Source organism: Anoplophora glabripennis, unplaced genomic scaffold (assembly GCF_000390285.2).
Source record: "Anoplophora glabripennis isolate ALB-LARVAE unplaced genomic scaffold, Agla_2.0 scaffold42, whole genome shotgun sequence".
NCBI classification, from domain to species: domain Eukaryota; kingdom Metazoa; phylum Arthropoda; class Insecta; order Coleoptera; family Cerambycidae; genus Anoplophora; species Anoplophora glabripennis.
This window is the reverse complement of record NW_019416219.1, coordinates 290,986-314,568: the sequence shown is the minus strand read 5'-3', so window position 1 is coordinate 314,568 and position 23,583 is coordinate 290,986. Positions and strand designations below refer to the sequence as shown.

The window sequence follows — 23,583 nt, the reverse complement described above, 5'->3', positions numbered from 1 at the left end:
GTTTTTTTTTAATTTAATCATTAAAACGTGAATTTCGTGGAATACATTGATGAACACAAACTAATAAAACAATTTTCCCCCATTGTTAATGCAAAATTCAACTTTTTTTAATTCGTAGTTGTTTTAACTTTATAGAAAATCGTCAAATAAACAAAAAACACAGAATGACTTTTTTTATTTAGGGCTTACTTTCAATGTTACAGGAAAAAATATGTTGAAAAACGGGTATTTTTTCGTTCTGTCTGTATGTTTGTTGGTCCCCTGAATTTAGCATTGGGTTTTTGGAATAGGCAAACTCGGATTCTTATTCTACATCCTAATATTTGAAATTTCAAACACAAGCACCAAAGTCTATTTTTACTACTCTATCGCCTTGACTATCAGTTATTAACAATTTTTTTTTCGAAAATGTAAAACGTTCATTGTGTTATGAAAATGTGCTCCTCGATGAGAACTTCTCTCCCGTTTCTCTGTCTAAGCATTCAGTTCAACAGAATACCCTTGTAAGGTCAATGCAACTCTTACAAATTAATGTAATTATTTACGTTGTACAGTAGGTAACATTAATATAATTATTAGTTAACAGTTAACTACATTGAAGTTCAAGGTATTTGCATCGTACTAGTAATATTTTATTTTATTATTATTTTATCACAAAGAAATTAACTATAGTATGTTAATTACTTTGAATAAACTGTAATTAAACTATACGAAGTTCGTATATCATTCGTACCCTTAGATATATAGACTATTTATTTATGTTTTTAGAGAATTTGTAGAAATTTGGCACTACCTAGCAATTTAAGATTTTTTCGACTTAGAAATCATAAAATTATTAAGATTGTTTCCATAATATCAAAGCTGTTTATATGCTTGTACTCTACTAGGTAGGTATTTATAAATATTTGATAGCAATGTGTTAAAAATATATATAATTAAAAACATATATTTTTTGTACTATTGTATATTATGGAAGTAGCAATTTGTAACTTTGAGTTATAATCATATAGCTTCAACATACTATGTACACGATATGGACATTAATTTATACAACAGAAGTTTCTCAATTGAATATTGAAATTATTTTACCATTCCCACGCATGTTCATTGTCATAGATACGTATTGAAAAATTATAAAAAAAAATTGCAATAAAAGACATTTTTATTAGACAGGATATTTTTTTTTTGTTTGTCTGTGTCAGCTTACATTAATATGTATTAACATACAGGGTGTCAATAAATAAGTATTTACGAATTAAGATCAATATATCAAATTTGCTTCAAATCAAGCTATCTAAAGTAGATTTTTAAATTGCCATATTGGCGATAGAAGAAAAGTAACGAATGCAGGTTACTCCTTGCAAATGAAGAACAAAATTAAGGTAAATATCTTTTCCATAATCTTTTTCCAACTAAATGTTTTCAATTTTCTGCTTAAAAGGCCATAAATGTAGAGATTTTTTTTTACTTGAAGGATCTCCGTTATATTTCAACAAGGAATCACTTCCTTAATTTGCTCGTAATTAATTATTTATCATTTTGTACCTATACTAATTATGTTTTTGTATATGTAAAAATAAAAACATTTCAGTTATTTTTAGTTGTTTTTCTTAAGATTTGGTATATTATTATTATGAAACTTTTTCATATATGCACATTTTTAACAGTTTATTGTGAACTTTTTTCCCAAATTATGAAAATAACAGATGCTGTTCTTTAATTCAAACAGCACTGAATTGTAGAGCACAAATAACAACGTTTATATTGTTTTCAACCGAATATCGCAAAATCAAGAATTTTTTTTCAAATTCCCTTTGGTGCCATTAGCAGTGCAGTGTGACCGACAGTTTTTTTTTATTCTACACCCGAGACCAGCCCATATTATTGCTATCATATGCAATACGCGGTGGAATATGCGTAAGAACCTGTTGAAGGTTAATGATTTTAAATGAAAAAGCACCATGATATAAATACAATGGGTGATAACAACTAATCATACAGTTTTAGTACAGCTGCAGTTACACCAACACCTCCACCATGAACTCCTTGGTAAGGCTTCTCAAAACGCTCAACTTCCCCATGATCGCTTCCTAGATGTAACTTTTGCATGCCGTGGTATTTGCTATTGATACTGTTAGTTTTTTGTTGTCAGAAACAAATAGTGACGCGAAAATGTGTTTTTATTTATCAGTTTTTAAAAAACAGACTGTTAATAATCATTAAAAAACATTATTTTCAAAATAAATAGTTTTCGACAAATGATAACATGTAAATACATAGTTTCCGTTGCATGCATATCCGTTATTATAAACGTAATTTTACCCAATGATCAGCAAAGCTATATTTTCGCCATTTTTAGTCCAATTTTGGAAAAACATGAATGTTAATGGTTGAAACTACTAAAGACTGGCATTTTTTTTAACGTCTTAATAACCAGCCACTGTTGTTTTTTTTTTAATGAAACAATATATCAGTTCATCGAAAAATAAGCCTCGAAAAATTCCAACAAGTGCCTGTATTTCTGAAGCCATTAACGTCAATCTTACGTTTTTTTTTCAAAGTCGTCACAAACAATTTTACAACTTTCTTCAATTATCGCTTTCTCCAGGTCGTTATCTTCCTCGTCGCCACCGTCGCCTGCGCCCAAGCCTCAGTCTGGGGCTGGGGTGGCGCCACTCTAGTAGGACCAGCCAATCCCGGAGCCCTCGTGGCAGGACCCTCCGCGCAAGCCGCCCTCGCCGGCCCTGACGGCAGCCTCATCTCAGCCGCCGCCCAAGGAGGTGCCATCGCGGCCGCCCCCATCGCTGGTGGAGCTGTTAGTGCCGCCGTAGCGCCTGGAGCTGTTATCGGAGGAGGATGGTTAGGACACGGAGTATGGGGCAGATAAATTAGACGACGTTTTTTGTGTTATATAACATTCGTATTTTAATAAGATAGTTGAATTTGCAGTTGCCGTTTTATTTCGGATATCCTCATGATTACAGAACTTCAGTTTAAGACTGTTTTCTTAAGTAATAGTTTGGTTTTGAAGTTTTCATTTTGAGGTAAGTGGTGGCAAGGGTTTAAATAATAATGTCTGGACCAGTAAGAACAAGGACACACTTTTAAATCTTGCTTGGGACGTACGATTCGAACATTTTTTTTAAAACAAGTATGGTGACTCTATGGGTATTCCTAGCTAAGCTACTCAACAAAACAGAAAGAAGATATGACTTAGCAAATATATAAAAATATTTAAAGGGATTTTCAAAACCAAATTGAAAGAATAAACGACTTGGATCGTGCCCTAAATTATTTCTACGATCAACTTTACAACATATTTAATATGTACCTTCCTAAATTTTCTAGCATAACTAAAAAAACGTATTATCCTTGGTACAACTTGCAAATTATTAATAAAATCAAGACCATAGCAAAGTTTTGGCAAGCATATAAAACTAGTGGAGGCTTGTTTGTCTTCGAAGAACTTAAAAACCTGCGAACTATAATTAAAAGTGAAATCAATATATCTTACCAGGCATTTATCAGAGACGCTGAGGCATCTATTAAGAATAACCCTAGTAAATTTTGGGCGTTTATTGATAATAAACAAGGTTCTACAAGTATCTCTCAGTATCATTATAATGGGCGTCATATTGATAATGCAAATAATATTATTGATGAATTTGCAGATTTCTTCACTAAATCTTATTTACCGTCATCTTCTAACAGCAACAATTCATATTCCAGCAATAACATTGATAATATAATACATATTCCCGACTTCAGTAAAATCTAAATTATGTCGACTTTAAAAAGAATTAAACCCAAAATGACTACTGGTCCGGATTGGTGTCCCCGCGTTTCTGGTAAGAGACTGTACTCAAGACTTTTTCTCGCCCATTAAAAAAAATATTCAGCTGGTGCCTAACTGACTGTCGGTTACCTGATTCGTGGAAACGTTCAAAAGTGTGTCCAATTTTTAAAAAGTGTGATAAATTTAACATTACTAATTTTCATCCTATCTCCATTATATGTAATTTTTGTAAAATTTTTGAAATATTATTTCATGACTATATTTATTATAGCAATTTACAAACTGATGTCATATATACGGACATCAGCAAGGCGTTTGATAGGCTTGATCACTCAATTTTACTCCAGAAGCTTGATATGTTTGGCGTATCAGGGGCCTTAATGAATTTCTTCAAATCTTATTTAGACAACAGAAAACAGTATATTGAGTATGTCGCTACTTCAGGAGTTCCTCAAGGTTCAATTCTTGGACCTTTCCTATTCATTACATTCATTAACGATTTAGTTAACAACTTAGATGTAAATTTTCTTCTTTATGCCGATAATGTGAAAATATACAGCTCAGTTCGCAGCATTAATGACTGTATTCAGCTTCAATGAAACCTTCTTAATATATAAAATCTTGGTGTAATAATAACAAGCTAATATTAAACACGGAAAAATGTTTTTCTCCAGTAAGTTCAATCGCATTATGTTTAATTACAGCATCGGTAATGACGTTTTGTCAAGACCGAAAACATTTCCAGACTTGGGTGTTGTATTTGATGAAAAACTATCACTTAATAAACATATTGATACTGTTGTCTCCGAAGCTAATAGATCATATGGATTTATAGTTGGCAACTGACGTGATTTTTCAAGCCTAGATGTCATGAAGCTTCTTTACTTTAGTTACGTTAGATCGAAACCATATGGTCTCCGCACAGTGGTGTCCACATTAATAAACTGGAATCGATTCAGCGTCGATTTTTTAAATTTTTAAATTTTAAATCTGATGGCTACTATCCTCACATCGGATATCCGCATGAGGACGTTTTTAATAGATATTCTTTTATTAGCCTTAATACTAGACGAAAATACTTTTCACAGGTCTTTCTTTTTAAAATTTTACGCAATTTGGCTGACTGCCAGGAATTTATAACCAAATTATCATTTTCTATACCTAGACTTAGCTCTAGAGAAAACGGAATATTTTATTGACCAACTCCTCGTACTAATGTACTCAAACATTCACCACCAAACATAATAAAAATGCTGTAGATATATATTTTTAACTGCAGCCTTAATGACTTAAAAATGCTTTATTTCTAATGTTTAGTAGTTTCAAATATGTAATTTTAATATTCATTATGTGTATTATTTAGTGTATGGATTTTATTTATTACCTTCTTTTTTACGATGGTCATATATTTTGATTTCCTTTTAATTTTATTTGTAATTAATGTGCTTGTTTTATTATTGTCTGTAAAGTCCCTGTTGTACATTTGGGTAGCACCTGTTGAACAGTGTATTAAATAAAATAAAATAAATTAAATTAAATTAAATTAAAAGTAGACCTTGTTAGCGGACTTTATTTGTCTTACTTATTATTTTAAGATGAAACGTCTTAAGTTAAAGACTATTTTCGGATTCACTATGTATAAAAAACATAATCTAACTGCCATAATAAATTATTATTTATTTTACGTCTTTTATATGACCGTTTATATATGCCCTATCATTATTTTCCTCAAAACTGAGCTTTACAAAAAATATTGATAGTCCTGGCGCATGCACCATAATTTAGATAAATTTTTCTTTTTTAAGAGTAAATGTTATTTTAATTACATGTAATTAAAGTTGTAAATCAAGGTGTTATAGATATTCACATCAGTTTATTTCCTTTGTGATATACATATTAGTTGCAATGTAAGCATTTATAATAGTAGATACATTAAAAGCAGCTGCATAAATAATTATTACATGTTATACGTTAATAATTCAGCAACAAATTAAAATGAAAGAATATTTTTGTACATCATTTAAATGCAACTCCAAATGTTTGGAATTAGACTTAGTTAATTAATAATTCAAATTAATAGCGCAATTAGTAGTAAAACAACAAAATAGTAATTACATTTAATCATAAATATTCAAATTAGGCGTAGACAAATCGTGCGTATCAATCTTAAGTAACAACGAAAGGTGTGGATATCTCAAATCACGATTTGTTTTTCTGCATATTGACTCTATTCACTAATTTTGAATTGTGAGCGTACCTAGTATACATTTTAAAATGTTTTATTTAATAATTACAACACCTACCTATGTACTAGAAGTGCATACAAATTGTAGTCATATTTACATGGTTAACATAGTTTAGTGACTTTGTTAAGTGAAATAGCGAAACATTTTTATGATTGTTACACTTTCGTAGCTGGTCCGGTAACTGTTTGTTATGTGGAAGCTTCAAATGGAAGTTACACTGAGGGAAATATCTATTAGAAGTTGATTAACCATAACGAGATATCTTTAAATAGGGTCCAGAAGGTTATGGTGTTGTCATAGTAAGAAATATCTGGCTAAAGGAGCTTATTTATTAGTAATTAAAAAGTTTTTTGCTAACTTATTATCTGTTGCTGCAATCTCATCTTGTTAGGGCGACTATAGTACAATTTATAGTCTAGCGAAAATATTTGTTGCGACTATTAGATCGTCATCTTAGGATGATGAGTTTTATGAAAATACCAATATCTTTTCTTACTCCAAATTCAATTAGTTTGAAGCTTTGGTTTAGGATTGAATAAAATAAAATACATACTACAATAATCCAACACCCTGTAGGTATATCGAGAACGAAGCGTTTTCAAAGGCATATTTTTAGTAATTGTTGTTATTACTTTGTGATTTAGAACCATTAGAAGTATTTTAGTTAAACCCTGAAAGTTATACAGATATTTACGTCACATTCATCTGTAGTTCACCCTGTAACAAGGATTTACAGCCCAGATTACGAAAAACTGAACCGCTCAACTCGAACAAAATCGGGTCGCAATTCAAATTAGATTACCTCGTCCCTATAAATCATGACTTGAATTAAAAAAATCTATGAAAGTCATCCGCTGCCTTTATCACCGTATGACTCCACCCATTCCCAACATTCCACTTCAGCCTCCACCAAGGCTAATAATAAAATGAATTGCATAATTGCACGCGGAAACTAACGCTGATATTAATTATTATTTACAAAGGATTATTCTTAACGAATTCGACCATAAGGCTTTCGTCGAAATCTGGCGATGTTTGGCAACGTCGTTTTTTATGAAAGTTCGTCTACGTGTATGGTTTTATTAGCAAGGGTCAGACGTAGTGAAGGCGAGGTCATAACTGCCTTATTTGTATAAAATGTAGGATTACTCGAGTTTGATGCTATTTCGTACCTCATTTGCGTTTTGAGTGCTGTTCAAAATGATTTTACCGGTGAGTAGGCAGACAGCCAGTTTTCTTTGTACTTCGCTCTTCACATCGTTGTAATTTTGGGTTTCTCTAGTGTTAACAAACATCTGATTCCATCAGGAAAATTATAGTATTGAAAAATACATATTTTGTCTGAAATGAGTGAGTTATACTTAAAATTAATCAGTAACTCTTTTATGTATTCAAATGCAGGTAATTAATGTATACTGTAAGCTCTATATACGAAAGAAAGCTTATAAGCAATGCAAATTACTGTTTTTTCTATGCATATGCAGTACACCTTATCAATTCTCAAGGTTTAAAAGCAAATAGTAGAGCAATGCACAAAGAGGAACGTTATTTAAAAGGTTCAATAATAGATGTAGACTTTAAAAAAAACATATATTCTGTTATTGGCTTTACTATTTTTTTGTCAATTTTTATTTTTTCCCTGTTTAATTAGATGTTTTAGTTATTTTTTTGGAAAACAACCGTTAACTGACTCTGTTGGAGCAAGGATTTGTTTCCTTTCTTTTCTATTTATTTTTTTTTTTCAAAGCTGCAAAACATGTCATAAATAAATCATGATCATCTGAATAATTTCTATATAAGCTTGTAAATACTATATTAAATCTTTCTAGGGATTATTCCTCTGCGTTGTTTTGGCTACGGTTCAGGCCGGTCACCTAGGTGTTGGACTGATAGGTCCCTCAGAACACGGTACTGTCATTCAAGGACCTGGAGCCAAAGCATCTTTAGTCGGCCCTGATGGTAGTCACATATCAGCAGCTGTAGGTGGTGGGACTGTAGTTGCACCCCCCAAAGCAGGTTTGTTTACTTGTTATTTTGAAACTAAGTGAAGAGGTATTTAAATATTTTGTGATAAAAGTCCATGAAAGTGTTTATATTGCGTGTAAAAAAATCGTTTTATCTGACAAACTAATTAAAGGTTGTTGATGGTTTATGTTGGCATGTATATAATTTCATAAACTTCTTGGATATGTTTATTAAAAGTTCCATTAACAAACAATTGGCGAGATATGTCTACGAATTGCGCTTGTTCCAAGAGCAATTCCCGTTCCAAATTCGAATTCTGCACACGATTTTGTAAAGTGAATGTTTCCAGTGATAAGAATTCTAATTCCTTTAATTTTTTTGTGAAACTATACATCTTATAGAAAAACTGACGCCACCAAAGTTTTCAACGTAAAAATATGTATTTGAATGTTTTAATATAGATTTTGAGTATTTTCATATTTTAAAAATTTTTCCAAGTAAATTTTTATAATTCATGAAAATATTTGACTGAAAGTATTGTTTATATAAAAAAAAAATTGTAGTCCGAGGCCTGTTTCGATTTTACCTTTCTTTCTTTTATGTTTTTTGTTTCTATTAATTTGCATAACAAAATCAACAGAGTAAGTTGCATTAACGTATCGGGTGTTCTCAAAGTTGAGTCATTTATTTTAACAGCTAGTAGAACTCGCAAAAAAAGTCGATTTACCAAAAATCGTTTTTATAAAAGTTGCTAAATTTTGAACAATTTTTGTAGAACAATTTTGAACAATTTTTGTAGAACAGGATTTTTATAACTCTTCTTCTGCAACTTTTGTATAAACGGTTTTTAGTAATCGAGTTTTTTAAGAGTTCTATCAGCTGTTAAAATAAATGACTCAACTTTGAGAGCACCCTGTATATAACAATTTTTTCTTGGAAATCTTCCTGAACTAACTCGTGAAACTAAAAACATTACCCCTTCAATTGGCATTTTTTCTCAGCACGTGAAAATTATAAACATTAAAACATTTTAGATTCGTTTCATTCATGTCCTTTGCTTTTAGGCGGTGTTGTCTCGGCAGCCGTAGCACCAGGATACGTTGCTGCAGCGGTTCCTGCACCTGTAACTTTCCATTCAGGAATTGGTATCGCTGGTTTAGGCCTTGTTGGAGCACCGGCCTACGGAGTAGGCCTTGGGTCGGGTCATGAGGGCCAGTACGTGCCTGATTACAACGAGCAGTTGTACGACGACGGATCGTACAAAGGGGATTATTACGGGGGTCATTATTAATGCTAACTGATGCATTTGTTTTTTTTTACATAGTAATAATATATTGTATTTAAAGAAGATATTTTCAATAAACGTATAAACCTAACGGTGTTTTATTTATTTACATGATATGCTAATTTGTTTTCAGTAAGTAAATACGATAGATGTGAATAAAATACATAAAGAAAATGTAAATAAATAATTGATAAATCAACTATTTAATATACATAGAGTAATTAATAAAATATCTAGGTAATTATATTATTTATTTGTAGATTAATAAAACATGGTAAAGATATACTTTTAACAAATAGCCATAAAGGATAACGTGCTGATGTCGGCTGTGTACTTCTCGAGGACCTCTCTTCAGAAGGAATGTACGTTGTCAGAGGGCATTATTATCTTATAACACCCGTTGTACCTTAATCATTTAATGTACTGCTGATCTATCATTTAATTAGGAGATTTTTTAATACATTTGCTTGAAGTTTAAACTATATTGATGTCACTAAAGGTTAATAATGTGTTTTAAATTTGCTTTAAGGAATCATAAATGTTTATAATACCCTAAACCGTCAGCGACATATCTCAAAATGACTAGAAATAAGACATTAAATATTTTTTTGTGTTTATATAGTTATTTATGAATACGTACAAAAATACATGCTAGACTGTAGGTAGATAAGTTTATTTAAAATATGCTTTGTTAGATACATTTTGCTACTTTCAGAAAAATATTATATATTTCATTTTATAGCAGTAGCTGTACTTTCTAGATTACAATTCTGTAATGGTAATACGGCCAATAATATGGATATGTCCATCCATAACCCCATGGACCCCATGATACTGCCTAAAAAATAAATTGTATACAAATAATAGTGAAATAAGCTTTGTTTTTTAAGATGTAGGTATGTAGGTATGAGTAATCAATCACGTACAAAATTAGTTTTTAAATTTTCAATAATTATAACGCATTTTGGACAAAATAGGAGAAACAAGAAAAACTTACAAAATTAGGATCTGCAACGGGCTTGCTGAATACCATTGCAATTACTAAAATTAGTCCAAAGAATACCTAGAAGAAAAACCTCCTTTATGATTTTTCTTTATAATTTTGTGAGGAAACTGTATAATACAAAGTAAAAATGAATTCCTACCTTGAAAATCATGACTTCAATTAAAATTATTCACAACAAAACACGACAATGCTTAGTGCGCTGCAACTTGTTATGAAGTGTATTAATAATTCAATATATATCTACTCGTAATTGCATTTAGGTATTGCAGTTTGGACCATTAATGAACTATTATAAGCATCGATTATTTACCTACGTCAATAAATTTCCCTGGATATTAAACATTAATTTTAGTGGCTGCAAAGAACACGAATCATAATTATAATATTTACAAGTTGTTAAATTGACATATATATTTATTGATTTTTAATTGTAGTTGCTAGCAAATGCAAGTCGTTTTGAAAATTCAAAGTCAGAGTAGCTCACTCGATTTTAAATTGGTGTGACATTTATTCAGGATTCCCCAAGGATCTGTAATAGGGCCAATTCTATTCCTCACATATATATTTAACTCATATTCATTATATAATGAACTCCCAATACGTGTTGTGCAGAGACAGTTCTTCAAATTGAAACTGCTTCTGTGGTTAAAAATGCAAATACACTACATTTGTTTACTAAAGAATTGTTTTAAAAATCCAGATCCTCCTCTGTTTCCTCGCCTTTAATCGTCTTAGATATATACTTGAAATACGATTTAGCAGTTTAGTGCCCCTGTTTAGTTTTAGGATAATGGCATTGGAAAGAGTTCAAAATAAGAAGTGCCACAAACTTCACAGTTTATGCCATTTATTTATGTATATAAGATTACATTCGATTTACAGAAGCAAAGTAGTAAAAAAATATTTACATAAAATATGTACAAGTGAACCACAAAAGGTGACAGCTTCGTTAGTAGTGTCTCTGATGGTTATAGTAAGAAGATGGATGATGATCAAACCCAGAATTCAATCCACCTCCAGAGCTGCCACCGCCATATCCGGTTGATCCACCACTACTTCCTTGTGTATTGCTGCCCCCCGGTCCACTGTTGTACACGTAGTTGCTATATGCTCCGCCCCCACCGCTGTTCCGGCCGGCTGAATTGCCACTGCTGCCACCACTTGAGCCAGCACTAGGGGAAGGATATCCGGGGTGAGAGGTAATGACGGTATGAACGGTTGCAGGGGCAGCGACGGTTTGGGAATATTGAGCTGTGGACACAGCCCCTGAAGAGGGGCCTCCCCCAACAGCACCTCCTACGATGGTCCGGGAAGCAACGACGTTTGTCGCAGGAAGGAAATGGCCCCCGTTAAGAAATCCTGCATTGACTGAAGCTACGGTCACTATCAGCGGGAGTATGAACTGGATCATAAAACATATCATACAAAAATTAGTATCATCAAATATGCTGCTGATTGTTCCCTAATTAATTTTTTTCAGTTCATCAAGCATGTTTCAGAAAGTAGTATGTATTTTAAATGAAGTTTGATACAAAAACTATGTTGAAAAAATGTTATTGTGTCAATTTATTCAGAAAGAAGAATAGGCAAGTTCAGAGAAAATTTAATTTCTTTTAGGATTGCATTTTGGAGTCTATAATCGACGATAGTAGTAAAAAATTATTTTCTTTGTTGCTATAACTTAATTATAGAAGTTTATAACGTGATCAAAAACGCATTGTGACGTCATTTAGTGCAAGTGAAAGTATTTTCAGTCAAATAAAATAATGAATTACCAAAATAATGCGGATAATTTAAAATTAAACTGTAACTAAGTTTATTAATTAAAAAAAAAAAGATGAATTATAGTAAAATTAACAAATATGTACATATTAACACTGCCCGGTGGCACTTTGGTACAATTTTTTAAGGACTTTTAGTTGGAGAATTTTTTCTATATAGCATTTTTTATATATATACATTTCACTATTTAAAAAAAAATAGAAACTTACTGTTTTCATTTTTAGACTCTCCTAGAGCACAAGTCACGATAAATATTAGCTGAGTTTTAACAATTATGGCTTAACAGGCCTCTTATATATACACTGAAAACAATTTAGTTTTGAAACATAATATTTTGACCTAATTACTAACTGGAGAACGAGAATTAAGTTAAGTATACCACAACTGGACATATTATTTTACAAATATCTAAATGTGATATATTCTGTAAGTTCACGTTCAGTAAAAAAATATCTACACATTCCAAGAAACTGCCATTCTGCGAACATATACAGTGTGTCTGATTTTTCGGCTTAACATCCCCTTAAATAAGTTGGCTGACTACTTCTTCTACACCATTTAGTGGTTTCCCATTACGTCAGCCTGGCCTGCTACGACTTTTTATATGGGAGTATTTTTGAGAAAAACATAGTAGACATTGAATATCAACATTGAAAGTAAAAAATGTTTAAATTTACTACCGTTGTTGCAAAATAGTAATAATTGATGAAAAAAAGGCAAAATAATCGAAGTTTTTTGGATAATTTTATTAAAATATTTTAATTGCTCCGAGGGATTCTAATTTTGTTAAAAAAACAACACCAAATTTCATTAAAATCGGTTTGATAGTTTTCGCAAAATAATTTGTAACTTGCTGCTTTTGAACGAACGAAATTGTAAATTACAAATTTCTTTACACCAAAAAGTAATTTGAGTTTCAAACTAAGTCCATTTTATAGAAAATCTGCGTTAAAATGGGAGAAAGTCTATTATTTGTGCATTAATTCATATTTAGACAAACTGTGTAATAAAATCTATAAAAATGTATTGCTGGTTGCCTATTTGCTACAGAGCCCTCTTAAATTATTTTATTCACTGGCTGCAATACTGATCATTGAATTTATTGTAGAAAATTTATACCATTATAATCACTATTTGGAGTTCTTGTATTCAATTTTGTCCGTACAAAATCTTTCAGCCATCAAATTAATTACTCTTTCTGGTTACTCCAGCCAACTTTTCGTTTGATTTCATGACATCCTGGATGTGCACCACAAAATAAAGTTTTTCATTTTTCTAAAGTTATCAGCATGTAAAAAAAACTAACATGTTTTTCTAAAAATGCACACACAAAAAATTCACGGCAATGAGAAACCAATACTTACCCATAAAAATTAGTCACACTTGATTCTGCCAGCCTACTTGTAAAGTGTTAACAAAAAAAAAAACAGACACACTGTATATTTACCTATAGTTATATGAAGATAAGCATAAAAATAAATTTAAAACTTCAGTAAAGATTATTAATTTATTTCATAAGTTAATAAAATAACAACAAATATGACATTATAAATATATGGTATTTATCAACTATTTTGTCGATTGTATTCATCATACAACTTCACAAATTTGTCCCTGCAGGGTATGGCCACCTTTAACTTCGTGCAGAGTAAGAATACTCCAGACAATTTCCTGTGCAATGAATAAACCTCTTCGGGTGGAGGGCATAGTCGATGAGCAAGCATAGTTTGTGCTAGATTTTGTATTCTAACGGTCATATCTTGATTAGCGAAGTCGTACTTATCGCCTTGGCGGAACACCTCGCCTAGTATCATCACAGCGTCCACGTGTGCATCTTCCATTATCTATAGAAAAAATTCTTTACCGTTTGATCAAGGCATGATATTTTGTTAAGAATGTACATATATTAACGGTAGATTTCTCAGGTCACAAAAACAGAATTAAGCTAAACATGCCAAAAATATGTATTGTACCAATTCTTAGATCTTCCTAAGACATAAAACAATTTGTTTGTTCCTGATGAATTTTCTGTCGATTAATCACGTTTTCATTATATTTTTGTATTGTTCATGTGCAAAGAACAAAGAGGTTTACATTTGCTCCAGTAAGGTGCAAGTAGCGCCTTCTACAAAATAGATTTGCAAACACTGCTCTGAAGTGTAGTAAAATGTATCAGAAAGCTTAGAAAATATTATTTAGACTCCAAAATAGTATTTAAAAAACATCTGCGAAATGTATAAACATCTCGTACCATTTCTTACCTTGCTTTCATATCCGGTAAGAAAACCAAGTTCCCTCGACACCGCGAGCACAGTTTTGCGATCCGAATCACAGGCCCCTTTTAAGATTTGCACATACTTGTCCATAAATTCTTTAGAATATTCGCGGCTGGCACCAAAATCCAGCAAAAGGATCTATTAAACAAGATTACATGTAGGAAAAGAATTTAACCGTTAAACAGGTATACACACCTGTTTCTTGTTTGGATTGTACAAGAAATTTGCCCAATTCGGATCAGTCTGCATATATCTCAATTTTAATATTTCTATTAAGCAGAGTTCCAGTATTTTTTCTCCGATGAATTCCCGATGTTCCGATTCCAAATCGAAACACTGGTCAACCGGAATACCATCTAACATTTCCGTGGTAAATACCTGTTTAGTCGATAATTCATCTAAAATGAAAGGAGATAATAGACATTGAAGTTATTCGCTAGATTAACTGAAGGGTGACATCTATTACATTGATATTAAAGTCATTCTCATAGCAAAAGCATTTAGTTTTGCCCTGTCCTGTCTCAAAAAATGGTTAACGACAGATTATTTTTGATATGGAATGTAACAGCAAGTCAAAAAAATATAAATATAAAATCTCTGACTTGTGTATAACTGTGTATGTTAAAATTGTTCAAATATTTGAGAAGAACTGACAAAATATAAGGATTTTTCATAATACGATAAAATATGATAAAGCAATACGAAATATAATTTCCAATCACAAAATCGAAAGCTATGGTTTGTTTTCCTATAAATCAATCAGCAGTTTGACAAAACCAGTACCATCTCTTGGTTTTTGTTTTCATAAATATTTAATATTTCGAAAATAATCTACGGGATATCCTTCCAAAGTTATGATATGACTTCAGAAAACACATATAATATAACAAAACAAAAAAATAATTTATCTTCTGCTACATTTATCGACTTACCAATGACTTCGGGAACATAGTAATCCTTATAACCTGCCAGTACTTCTTTAAACTTTTTCGTACATTGGGCTTCTCTGATGTAATCCACTTCCCAAGCCAGCTCCCGCTTGGCCACAGCCATCAAATTCTCTAAAAACATGCCTTTCGGAAAAATGTTCCACATCTTCATTATTCCACCTAAATTATTGATATCGCTCTCAATGCCTTTAGCAACGCCAGGATACTGAATTTTGATAGCGACTTCCCTGTCATCTGTCAATATTGCCCGATGCACTTGGCCGATTGAAGCAGCAGCAAACGGTCTGTCCTCGAATTCTGCAAAGTTATTCCGCCACGACGTACCCAACTCCCCCAACATCACCTCTTCCACTTGCCAATTGGGCATAAAATCTGCTGATTTCCTTACTCTCTCCAAAGCTCTAGCGAGTTCTGGATTGACTAATGACTCATCTTGAATACTCATTAATTGGCCTAGTTTTAAAGCTGCGCCGCGGACCTTACAGAGAGTATCCACAATTCTATCCATGTTCGCCTTGTTCATAAATAAATTTGCATCTACAGGCTGCTCGCCGATGCCTAAAGTTCTCTTTGCGTACTCAGTAGCAGTTCCTAGGCCAAGGCCCGCAGCAAGAGTACCGAATGACACCATTCTGCCTATTCGAGAGGACGGAACTTTTCTTTGCTTGGCATTTTCACAGAGCTAAAAAAATTGCGCAAAAATCTATTACACATTACATATTTAGTAATTAAAACCAACTAATACCTTCTGCTTCGACTTTGGATTAGCTACAGATGTCACTTTTGAACATCCAATATTTTCTTTCTCCAGTTCCTTTTTATAAGCTTTCTCCCTATCTTCTTGCTTAGTTAATTTTGCTCTGTGTTCCATATCAAGCTTCTTTAATAATTCTTTATCACTATCAGTCAATTTAATTTTAAACTGAGGAGGACTGTAACTCTCTATGTTTACACTACGTTTGGCATCCACTGATTTTTGTACTTTATGTTCCTTGTCAGTGTAACTATCAAATTTTGAGTCTAGCTGTCCTAAAATTAAAAACTTTTATAATTACCAATTATTTAATTGTATACCTATACATACACAAATACCTATATGCAAAATTCAACAGTTAACACCCACATGTACAACCATATTAGGATTCTTAGTAGAAAATTAGTCATGTTTTAGTAATCTTACCTTTCCTAAAACTATAGTCTGTGTAAACTTTTAAACCATGCACGACAGCTGAAACACGGTCAGCCCCTTCTTTAGCAGTGCCTATTAAATCGGACACATTTGTCGTTTTAGGTATATTTCTGACTTGTGTGGCACAACCTTTTGCTACTGGACGTATACTCGAATTTCTCCATATTAGTCTAATATTTTCTTCTTGCAATTTAATACATGCTTCAGTAATTATTTGCAGTGAGCGTAATATACTTAGTACATCTTGTACTCGAGACATTACTAAACAAATTAAAATATTTACCAATTTTATAGCAGTTGGTTATGAGCATTGTAGTTATTACAAATTAGATATTTAATTTATGTACAAGATTTAAAAGCATTTAATAATTAATGTTAATTTCATGTCTTTACATACCTAGACATCCATAGATCTCTTATTTTATAAAATAGTATAGTATAGATTAAATTCTTAGTTTTACAGGTGTCAGTTAACACCTACAGGCACCAATGAAAATACCATAAAAGGCAATTACATAATATTTCGTAAGTATTAAACAAGAAAAAAGAAATTATGCCGCAAATCCTAACCTAAATTCTAATTTCTATATTTTTCTAATGTCAGCAGTTCGAAGTTCAATAAGCCAAGCCCTTTCAAAAATTAGAAGTACCAACACTACTCTTTTTTTTTTTTTGTTTAAGTAGGATTCTATGGCTAGAAACATTTGATATTTTGAAAGTACAACTAATAGATGGCTATAGAAGAGGAAGAGGAAGAAGAAACGAAAATTGACGCAAAATTGTCAGCACTGGCAGCTGACAGCACGTAGCAAAATGTTTCAGTTTCACACATTTTAAAATATAGGTTAAACTTGAAGAATATTAAACTTGAATACTTTGTGAAATAGTTCCTATACAAAAATATTTTTTTACGATGGAAGACCAACGATTTGCACATATTGCAAATGATCCTAAATTCCGCAGGATTCCCAAAAAGCAGCAAAAAGTAAAAATTGATAAAAGGTTCCAGTCTATGTTTAAAGACCAAAAGTTTAAAGTTAAGTACAGCACCGATAAAAGAGGACGACCAGTCAGTCATACGTCTACGGAAAACTTAAAACGGTATTATGATTTAAGTTCGGAGGAGGAATCGTCCAGTTCAGATTCTGAAGATAACGAAAAGCAGAACTCAGAATCTGAAGTTGGTAAATTTGTCAAAGCTCCAAAGTCTGACGCATTTAGTGAATTGGAGAAAAAAGATAAGTCAGATAAAATTGTATCAGATGTGTTAAAACACAAACTGCAGAATTTGAATGTTGACTATGCACGTGGAGAATCAACTTTGTGTTCAGAAAGCTCCTCTGACGATGACGAAAGTGAAGATGAATTATCTGAAACTGATGAAATCGAACACAAATGGGGAGAACTAGATGCAGATGCAGAAGAAACTGAAGGTACTACATATAGATTAGCAGCATGTAATATGGATTGGGATCGAATACGAGCTATAGATTTGATGGTCCTGTTTAATTCATTTTTACCACCAGGTGGTGTGATTAAATCTGTTGCTATATATCCTTCAGAATTTGGTAAAAAACGAATGGCAGAAGAAGAGATTAAAGGACCGATTGAATTAGTAGAATCGAAAGTGGAAGAAAACGATAACGAAAATGAAGAAGGATCCAGTTACCACATGGAAAAATTACGACAATACCAGTTAAATAGACTTAAATACTATTATGCAGTTATTTCTTTTGACACCCCAAATTCTGCTAATAAAATTTACACAGAGTGTGATGGAAAGGAGTATGAATCTAGCGCTACAAAAATTGATTTAAGGTTTATACCAGATAGTATGGAATTTGATGACGAGCCTAAAGAAATGTGTGATAAATTGCCAGATGTAAACAGGTATCAACCACGTTTCTTTACCACTACTGCACTGCAGCAAGCTAAAGTCGATTTGACGTGGGATGAAACAAATCCTGAAAGGCTGGAAATTGCCGAGAAACTTAAAAATGGCAAAGTCGATGGCATTTCCGATGCTGACTTACAGAATTACTTAGCAAGCAGTAGTGGAGAAGAAGAAACTGAAGATGAAGAGGAGGAAAAGATTCAAGAAGAAAGTGGTGGTAGTTCTATTGATAAATACAAGGCATTACTTCAGGATATAGAAAAAAAAGAGAAATCTAAAAATCGAAAAGATATGGAAATGGAAATATCTTGGGGTATAGATTTGAAACAAAAAACTGAAAAGTTGATAAAAGAGAATATGTCCAAAGGGGATGAGAAGAGTCCATTTGAGCAGTACCTAAAGAAAAGAAGGGAGAAAAAGAGAGAGAAACGTGAACAGAAAAAGCATTCTAAAGACAGTGACGATAGTGAATCTGACATTCCTTCCGATATAGATATGAACGATAAATACTTTGCAGAAGAATTCGATAACCCCGAATTTAAGAAAAAGAAAAAGCACACAAAGAAATCTGAAGACCCTGACGTTGATGATCAAAAACAAGCCGAATTAGAATTGTTAATGAATGAAGATGATGGGAAACAACACTTTAGTTTGAAGAAAATTCAGCAGGGGGAAGATGAATCGAAAAATAAAAAGAAAAACAAAAAAGTTATGGACAAAAATGACAAAAGGAATGACGACTTTGAAATTAATGTTGCAGACGATAGATTTTCTGCGTTATTCACAAGCCATCATTTCAACATTGACCCAACCGATCCCCATTACAAGAAAACTAAAGGAATGGAAGTACTTATCAATGAAAAACTAAAAAGGAGAAATAATGATAGTGTGGATATAAATAAAAAACCTAAAATGGAAAGTAAAAAGAATGTTGAATTAAATTTACTAGTTAAATCTGTTAAAAGAAAGGTAAACACATTTAAAAGTAAATAGATTAATAAATACTTTATTAAAATTGATTTCACTTATTTCATCCTGAAGATATTTTATCAGTTGATATGTTAATGTTCGTAAAATTATTTAAATCGTATTTAGGTGTCAGAAATAATCAAAACACTCTTAAGTAATAAATTTGGTATATTTTCCATTTTATTACAACACTTTATATGTATCGTAACACTAAAATATATACAAAAATTTATACATTACAGACAAACTTGTCTAAAAGATAGTACAGATAATCATGAAAAATCAAATTGAAACACTTATTTAAGCACACATTAATCTTAATTTTAATGAATAATAAATATTTGTTTCTGTTATGTCAGTATGAAATTGTTACAAAAGCTGAAAATTTTTGTAACACCCTGAATTTGAGAACATCAAGTGTTACCAATTTTTTTATCAGTTGAATTACTCGGACATTATTTAAATAAAAAAATAAGTTAAATCAAATCCATATATTAACAACTATCACTTTCTAACGAGAACATAAAATTAAACTTTTTTTGACAACGAATATGTTTCAATAACAAACAGTTACCACTTTCCATGTAAAAATTGATACCGACAGTCACAAAAACGAGAAATATTTTTTTCTTAAAATGTACTCGATGTTTTTTAAAACGATATAATTTAAAAAAAGACAGACAAAGTTTAAAGTAAAGAAAATTTAGTAGACAGAAAAATATTCTTAATAATTTGCTATAGAATTGGATGGTCATTTTTAAATATTGAAACTACGAGTCATAAGCAGTAACAGTTTGTTATAAAAAAATATAACTGGAAGAAAAAAATAACAATGAACAGTAATAAAATTTCAACAATCAACTACCTTGTCTTAACAAAACCAAATTATGTAACAATAATATGGCTTTGAAAATTAATAAAATTTCTACAGATAATTTATTAAAGCACTCATCTGAGCCACAATTTTAATCTTAGAGCATCCACACCATTTAAGTAATATCTAAAAAGCCTCTTGTCACGTACGAAACCTAACTTTTCATATAGCTGGAGAGCAGGTTTATTGGTTACTTCCGTTTCGAGAACCACTTCATCAGCATCCCCTATAATCATTTCATTGATTGCCATTTGCACCAAATTCGACCCAATACGAAGGTTACGATAATTTTGATCTACTGCTAACATTGCTATATATCCTCTTTTTATCACTTTTCGATGTAAATCTAGTTTACAAACGATAGCCCCAACACATTCCTCTCCACACATTGCCTAGGAGAAAACCAAAAAATACTAGTATACTTACATACGTAATATTTTCATCATATACTTAAGTGACGAGTACAAAATTATGAGTTAATTATTAATTTATTGCAAAAAAAACTAAATATTCTCACTACGGTAAACAAAGAAAAGGGAGTACTTACCAGAAAACAGAGCTTTGGCCAATTGTGTATAAAGTATCTATAGGTATAAATCGAATATGGTTCAGACAAATCCTTTTGAATTATCTTCATAATCATAGGCATTTGCAACTCAGATTCATATTGTATAAAATTTATTTTAGGTTTCGGTTTATCAGACCCCAGACTTATTTCGGTTTTTTCACTACTTCCATCTTCTAGTTGAACACTTCTAAGACTATCAGTTACCTCTAAAACACTTGATTCAGTACCACTATCGTTAGAGCCACAATTAGGATTGGTAATATTGGCATTAACTATCGACATATTACTGCTACAGGATGCCACGGCTTTGTCTTTTAAATATTGTTTCAGTTCTGAATTATCTTCGACATGATTATCAGTTGCTTTTTCATTTATTGGTTGCTCTGACGAGAATTCTTTATCACAAGACACGTTAGTTGATATATTATCATTTGAATCTAATTTCCCTAAATTACATTTCTTTTTTTTAGAGCCTTTTACGTGTTTATCTACGTTATTTACATTATTATCACTCTTTGTTGTCAAATTCTGTTCTATGTGCTTTCTACTTTGGTCTTCTAAAATTTCATTTTGAGTGGCAGTCTTACCTATACAGTTTTCATTAGGTGTAGATTTAGATTCACTTTCTTTGTTTGCTATAGATTCGCCATTAATCTCAGTATTGAGATGTTTATTTTTTTTACTCCTTCGACTGGCTTTTTTAATATTTGAAGGGTCATGCACTATTCCATTTACTAATCCATTTTTCAATTCATTTTTTTCTTGAATTTTTTCGTTTAAAATACATTTCTTCGATACTTCTTTATTTTCTTGTGTGAATGTTGAAGGACACTTATCAACTTTACTCTTTTTACTAGTCTTATTCATTTTTCAAATGAATATAACAAAATATAATGCCAGAATTTCTCACATAATAAAAATATATTTGAAATCAAACACACTTTTGAGCAAAATATAGTAGTACGTGAGACATATTGATGTAAAATGTAGAAGGAAGACAGGGAATTTTAGGTTATTTTGCATAAGCTGGTGGATGTCAAACCAAATATTCTGTAAAACAAGAAATATCCGTTTTTAAAGATAAATTTCAATTACAGAAGTAAGGTAAATATCTTTATTTTATTATTAATATATAGAATTATTACTTACTTGGGGTAAAATTGTTTATTTTTCAATAAATTAAAATTTAACCTAACCTTAGATTTGCAAAATCAGGATAATGTCATTAGGGACAAAATCCCAATATTTTTTACAGTTGGCCAAACAATTACGGAGGGAAATATGAATGTCTTGTAAATATAGAGAAAGGAAAAATATATGTTAGTCTGTAAATGTAAATCAATACTTTATATCGTTTAAAATAAATTTCTAAAATATTTGAGAGATAATATAAGTTAATTGTGTCAACTGCAGTTGTAGAATATCCTTTCTCAAATAACATCGATATGCACATAAGTATACAAAATAAATTAAATATCATCACATTGAATTCTTTGTTTCATGTAATTCAACGTTAAATAAAATGCGTGTTTCATCAATCAAATCGTATTATATATTTTTTTAAAAATGGAATAAAAATAATATTTTTTCTCATAAAACTTAAACCAGACAAAATGAAATTCGAAGGATATCATTTTATTTACCTGAAGAAACTTTGTTGACATTTACATATTTATTTATTTATACTTTGCTACCTTAAAGATACAGTATATGAAATGTATAAAACTGTCAACCGGTTGTTTATTTTTAGTTTATCCAAGGGAATATAGGATATAAGATGTTATTTTTAAACGTAAGGTTATAATTTCATTAGCTGATATTTTCACAGGATTTACATCATTTCCATTTAATGTAACATGAATGTTTTGTTTCTCCAGTCATGTCGTTTCCTACGAAGGAAGAACGTAGTCGGTGTTGGGGAGCTAGAGACAAATATTGGGAGTGCTTGGATGCAAATGAGGGAGCAAATAAAGACAATGTCTGTAGAGAATTTAGACAACTTTATGAAAAATCCTGTACATCACAGTGGGTGAAACACTTTGATCGGAAGAGGAATTACTTGGTATTTAAGGAAAAAATCGAGAAAGACGGGTATGAACCACTAAATGAAACTAAATAAAACATAACGACAGTTTGTTTAGGTTTTGTAAATAGTTACAAGTAACTAATAGTATTTTAGCTTTAATAAATTTTTTTCAAATTTTCAAGTGTTTCATTTGAGCTTTAGTTTAAAATATATTTCTTTACAGAATTCCAACTAAAAGCCACAATGACAAGTCTTTTAATAAACCCAGAAGAATATATCATCAAATAGTATGTCTATAACAGTGTATAAGTTTCGAAAACGTTTTTGCTTGCATACTAATACAGCTGTGATAAATTTGTTAAACCATAAATATATCAAAGATGTACATATTTATTAAATAGTAACATAATTTATTTTCTTATACATAACATTAATAAAATATTCTTGTTCGATAAGTGTAACTTAATGCTCATATTTTGGGTGTATGTAGATTTGGATGTGGCCATGACAAAATCTTGGATGGAAAATATATAATTGTGACGTGTCGATTCTATTGCCAATTTACTTTCAAAATAAATTTAAAATTAGGTACAATATTTCTCCATTTGACATTGGCAAAAAGCCATGCTTAATAATATACAAATTCCTCATTGATATCATACCAAGAAATATAATTACGTTGTTATATTAACTTATACTTCACAATATCTTACTTTATTTGAAAACCGAAGTTTCATAAAGAAAAAAGGAAAAACCA

The 23,583-nt window shown here is 31.3% G+C and overlaps 5 protein-coding genes and 1 long non-coding RNA gene across 7 annotated transcripts; 3 read left to right on the top strand and 3 right to left on the bottom strand.

Moving 5' to 3' along the window:
* Positions 1–1,944: 1,944 nt before the first annotated feature.
* On the top strand, positions 1,945–9,383 carry LOC108905408 (elastin-like). Its single transcript, XM_023454014.1, has 4 exons — positions 1,945–2,049; positions 2,609–2,884; positions 7,872–8,058; positions 9,072–9,383. The coding sequence occupies exons 1-4, from the start codon at positions 2,038–2,040 to the stop codon at positions 9,296–9,298; spliced, it is 702 nt and encodes a 233-aa protein (XP_023309782.1). The 5' UTR covers positions 1,945–2,037; the 3' UTR covers positions 9,299–9,383.
* A 563-nt stretch (positions 9,384–9,946) lies between these two features.
* LOC108905410 lies at positions 9,947–10,548 on the bottom strand. The gene is made up of 3 exons (XR_001964266.1): positions 10,438–10,548; positions 10,290–10,355; positions 9,947–10,130 (listed from the first exon to the last, which is right to left on the bottom strand). It is a non-coding gene; the product is annotated as an uncharacterized LOC108905410 (long non-coding RNA).
* A 3,043-nt stretch (positions 10,549–13,591) lies between these two features.
* On the bottom strand, positions 13,592–17,098 carry LOC108905375 (atypical kinase COQ8B, mitochondrial). The gene is made up of 7 exons (XM_018708205.1): positions 16,893–17,098; positions 16,487–16,756; positions 16,052–16,335; positions 15,289–15,988; positions 14,552–14,754; positions 14,342–14,494; positions 13,592–13,924 (listed from the first exon to the last, which is right to left on the bottom strand). Exons 2-7 carry the CDS (start codon positions 16,752–16,754, stop codon positions 13,646–13,648), a joined length of 1,887 nt encoding a protein of 628 aa, XP_018563721.1. The 5' UTR covers positions 16,755–16,756; positions 16,893–17,098; the 3' UTR covers positions 13,592–13,645.
* A 188-nt stretch (positions 17,099–17,286) lies between these two features.
* Positions 17,287–19,382, top strand: LOC108905352 (ESF1 homolog). The gene has a single exon (XM_018708181.2). The coding sequence runs from the start codon at positions 17,409–17,411 to the stop codon at positions 19,380–19,382; it is 1,974 nt and encodes a 657-aa protein (XP_018563697.1). The 5' UTR covers positions 17,287–17,408.
* A 182-nt stretch (positions 19,383–19,564) lies between these two features.
* LOC108905426 (N-alpha-acetyltransferase 30A) lies at positions 19,565–21,673 on the bottom strand. The gene is made up of 2 exons (XM_018708265.1): positions 20,780–21,673; positions 19,565–20,624 (listed from the first exon to the last, which is right to left on the bottom strand). The coding sequence occupies exons 1-2, from the start codon at positions 21,665–21,667 to the stop codon at positions 20,307–20,309; spliced, it is 1,206 nt and encodes a 401-aa protein (XP_018563781.1). The 5' UTR covers positions 21,668–21,673; the 3' UTR covers positions 19,565–20,306.
* A 122-nt stretch (positions 21,674–21,795) lies between these two features.
* LOC108905429 (cytochrome c oxidase assembly factor 6 homolog) lies at positions 21,796–23,175 on the top strand. Of its 2 annotated transcripts, none has more exons than XM_018708267.1 (3): positions 21,796–21,904; positions 22,678–22,891; positions 23,050–23,175. In XM_018708267.1, the coding sequence occupies exons 2-3, from the start codon at positions 22,680–22,682 to the stop codon at positions 23,123–23,125; spliced, it is 288 nt and encodes a 95-aa protein (XP_018563783.1). In that variant the 5' UTR covers positions 21,796–21,904; positions 22,678–22,679; the 3' UTR covers positions 23,126–23,175. The 2 variants fall into 2 exon arrangements, with proteins under 2 accessions (XP_018563783.1, XP_018563784.1); XM_018708268.1 differs by lacking the exon at positions 21,796–21,904 and adding an exon at positions 22,509–22,592.
* Positions 23,176–23,583: the final 408 nt, after the last annotated feature.

What these genes read in the sequence shown, in the direction of transcription:
- LOC108905408 (XM_023454014.1), top strand. An exon ending in GACACGGAGTATGGGGCAGA is followed by an intron (nt 2,885 to 7,871) that starts TAAATTAGACGA and finishes AAATCTTTCTAG; the next exon opens with GGATTATTCCTCTGCGTTGT. An exon ending in AGTTGCACCCCCCAAAGCAG is followed by an intron (nt 8,059 to 9,071) that starts GTTTGTTTACTT and finishes CTTTGCTTTTAG; the next exon opens with GCGGTGTTGTCTCGGCAGCC.
- LOC108905375 (XM_018708205.1), bottom strand. Translation starts at nt 16,754, where the DNA reads ATGTCTCGAGTACAAGATGTACTAAGTATATTACGCTCACTGCAAATA. An exon ending in AGACTATAGTTTTAGGAAAG is followed by an intron (nt 16,336 to 16,486) that starts GTAAGATTACTA and finishes TTTTAATTTTAG; the next exon opens with GACAGCTAGACTCAAAATTT. An exon ending in ATCCAAAGTCGAAGCAGAAG is followed by an intron (nt 15,989 to 16,051) that starts GTATTAGTTGGT and finishes CAATTTTTTTAG; the next exon opens with CTCTGTGAAAATGCCAAGCA.
- LOC108905352 (XM_018708181.2), top strand. Translation starts at nt 17,409, where the DNA reads ATGGAAGACCAACGATTTGCACATATTGCAAATGATCCTAAATTCCGC.
- LOC108905426 (XM_018708265.1), bottom strand. Translation starts at nt 21,667, where the DNA reads ATGAATAAGACTAGTAAAAAGAGTAAAGTTGATAAGTGTCCTTCAACA. An exon ending in GGCCAAAGCTCTGTTTTCTG is followed by an intron (nt 20,625 to 20,779) that starts GTAAGTACTCCC and finishes GTTTTCTCCTAG; the next exon opens with GCAATGTGTGGAGAGGAATG.
- LOC108905429 (XM_018708267.1), top strand. Translation starts at nt 22,680, where the DNA reads ATGTCGTTTCCTACGAAGGAAGAACGTAGTCGGTGTTGGGGAGCTAGA. An exon ending in GAAAAAATCGAGAAAGACGG is followed by an intron (nt 22,892 to 23,049) that starts GTATGAACCACT and finishes ATTTCTTTACAG; the next exon opens with AATTCCAACTAAAAGCCACA.